Genomic DNA, 2,864 nt, shown 5'->3' on the forward strand with positions numbered 1-2,864 from the left:
TGAACCCCACCTTCGGTGGGGTTCAAGGGCCCTTTCCCTCGCCCCTGCTAAAGGAACCCGGTGTTCTCCAGCTCGGACCGCCTGGAGATGAGCGGCATGGCCCTGCTGCAGACCACGCCGCCCTCCGAGAAGAAGCGGGTCCTTAAGCGGCCACCCATCCTGGAGGACTACATCAACGTGACGTCCACCGAGGGCACCAGGGTCTTCATGGTCGTGAGGGATGATCCCTCCAGGACGGGGGTGGAGGTAAGGAGGGATCTGAAGGCCTGGCTTGCTTCTTTGTGACCTCCGTCCAGTTCAGGAGGGGATCTTTGACGAAGCACGAAATGTTTGTGCTGAGCATTGGTGTGAACGTCGGCGTGTGTCCTCCGTTCCTCGCAGCTCCCCGATTCCCTGGGCTGGAACGCACGCAGGCCGCTCCACTTGCTGGGGGTGCCTTTCTCCTACCTGAAGGAGCAAGTAGATGAAGAGGTATCGCATCTTATACCGCCCTTCCCGTCTTCCCCTGCCACTCCTGGATAACCGCAGTGTTGGCTCCCGAATCCCCGCTCCCCCCAGCCGCGGGTTAGCGGGGCGTCTCTGAGCCCTCCCTCCTCTCGCCCTCTTTGTGCTCAAGCGTCGAAGGCGTGTTCTGGAGGCGTCGCAGCAGCTGACGGAGATAATAAACAGGTGAGATGTTGGGATGAAATCCCACTCCTATCCCTGCCACGCTGTCGGACACGGCTCCCGAGATGCTCTGGTGGGGTCCAAGTTTTGGGGACCTGCGCGCAGAGGAGCCTCTTCGCCCTCAGCATCCCCAGCTCGGAAAGTCGGGGTGTGATTCCCAGCCCTGCCCCGACTCCCTGGGTGGTTTGGGGCAAGTTAATTCTTTCTTGCAGTTGCCTCGAGAGCGAAACCAGCGCCGAGAACCCGGAGCCCAGCGGGGAAGCGGAGCCGGCAGACGAGGAGGAGTCTGCGCTGCATTGCCTCTGGGTGGACAAGTTTACTCCCCGGCGCTACATGGAGCTGCTCAGTGATGATGTGAGGTTCTAGCATAAGTGGGGGCTTGGGGTTCAGGTGGGCTTATCACTTTTATAACTTCCCTTACTGCTGTGGGATCGTGGTTTTACGGTGCTGCCTTTGCTCATGGGGCTTTCGGAAGCGCTGGCTGGGGGGCTCTGTCCATGCTAGCCCTGCCCGGGGGCAGTCCTGCTGCGGAGAGCTCGGGGTGGGGGTTTTTCAGCTGTAGGCTGTGGACCTTGAGACAAAAGAGGCTATGAAAGATGACCAAAATAAGACAAAAAAGATTGGGTGGACTTTAGCCAGGAATTGTTGACTATTTCAATTTTTTTTTGGAATATTAGAAGTTTTGTAGGGAATCGGAAATTACGGAAGAGGCTGAGAAGCGCTGGGTTGAGCCGAGACAGACGAGGGACAGCAGGGATGGGGCCGATGTGACTTGTCCTCAGTTGCCCCACGGGATGGTGGCCGAGTTGGGAAGGGAAGCCGCGTTCCCAGGCTGTCCCCCAGAGGTGCCGGGTGGAAACCTGGGCAGCCTCTCCCATGGCGGGAGGCGACGTGCCGTGCGCTCGAGGTCTGCCTGGGCAGACACGCTCTGCGTTGCCCCCCCGGGCTTGGCTCCTTCCTGGGCACGCCACGCCGGTTTTTAAGCCATGAAGGAGAGGCCTTCCTCTGTCCTCGGCCAGATCCTTCTGAGGTTCAACAGGGTTTGCTTGCTTTCTTGCCCGACACGCAGTACACGAACCGCTGCCTTCTGAAGTGGCTCAAGCTCTGGGACACGGTGGTGTTCGGGAAGGAGAAGGCTGTGAAGAAGGCCAAGCCCAGCGCTGAGGCTCATCCTCCATCCAACCAGCCCAAGGAGCAGCAGAATAAATGGAAAACGAAGGTCCAGCTCACAGAGGAGATTCTGGAGGCTGAGCTGGACCAGCACAAGAGACCCAAATACAAGGTGAGCAGGACAGGAGGCTGCTGTGGTGGGTCTCTTCTCTTATCCCTCTCATCCCGCCACTTGGTGAGGAGCGGGATGGATCTTCCAGTCCAGATCTAGCAGAAATTGGATTCCTTGTTTCTCCTTAGCAATTACGGGGTTTTCTCATTTCTTTTTCTGTTTTGGCTCAAGTAATGTGATAACAAGGGGAGGGGAACTGGCTTTCTCCAGCCAAATTAAATGGGCTGGTTGAAGAAAGACGTACCCTTTTTAGCAGAGGCTGGTCTTGACTTTATTTGTTCGGGGCAGACGTGCCGTGCCTTCGAGCAAGAGTTTCTGCAACTGGAAAAGAGCAATGGTGCTCAAATGCTAAAGGGAGCAGAGATAACACACCCAGGCCAGCTAACCAGCTTCAGCCTGTCCAGTGAGAGAATATAAAAAAGGGGAAACAAACCCAGATACTAACAGCTTTGCTTCTCAGGAGTGTAATTCTGGAAGGGATTTTCTTCAGCCTTTTCTATTTACTGCCCTGCAAACTTAAACATGTGCATGAGAGATGCTGCCAGGATGACTCCGTCACCTCTGAGAGTTTCTGTTATATTCTCTTTCCGCCAGTGACTTTCTCTTTTCTCAGAGGGTTTCTCCCACAGGTTGAAGCAGCCCGGTTTGCAGGCTGCAGAGCCTCGTCCCCGTGCGTGGCGGCCTTGGTCGGTGCCGGAGGAAGCCCTGCCTCGCTGCCTGCCGGGCTGACGTTACCTCTCTGCCGCAGGTAGCCCTGCTCTGTGGCCCGCCGGGCTTGGGAAAGACCACGCTGGCCCACGTCATCGCGAAGCACGCGGGGTACAACGCCGTCGAGATGAACGCCAGGTGAGTCTGCGCCGACTGCCCAGCCCTGCCCTGCCCCAGAAGCTGGGGGCGGGGGTGGCGGGGTGGGGGC

General features: G+C 57.6%; 1 protein-coding gene across 1 annotated transcript in view; it reads left to right on the forward strand.

Moving 5' to 3' along the window:
- The window catches only part of CHTF18 (CTF18, chromosome transmission fidelity factor 18 homolog (S. cerevisiae)), a 13,436-nt gene that overhangs the window by 2,304 nt on the left and 8,268 nt on the right, over nt 1–2,864 (forward strand). The window contains exons 2-8 of the mRNA XM_009329411.1: nt 54–246; nt 382–471; nt 617–669; nt 879–1,020; nt 1,736–1,948; nt 2,697–2,794; nt 2,837–2,864. The exon at nt 2,837–2,864 is cut by the window's right edge and continues 135 nt beyond it. Of these exons, the coding sequence (XP_009327686.1) occupies nt 54–246; nt 382–471; nt 617–669; nt 879–1,020; nt 1,736–1,948; nt 2,697–2,794; nt 2,837–2,864 (817 nt within the window). The remainder of the gene's footprint in view (nt 1–53; nt 247–381; nt 472–616; nt 670–878; nt 1,021–1,735; nt 1,949–2,696; nt 2,795–2,836) is intronic.

This window comes from Pygoscelis adeliae, unplaced genomic scaffold, assembly GCF_000699105.1.
Source record: "Pygoscelis adeliae isolate BGI_AS28 unplaced genomic scaffold, ASM69910v1 Scaffold467, whole genome shotgun sequence".
Classification (NCBI taxonomy): domain Eukaryota; kingdom Metazoa; phylum Chordata; class Aves; order Sphenisciformes; family Spheniscidae; genus Pygoscelis; species Pygoscelis adeliae.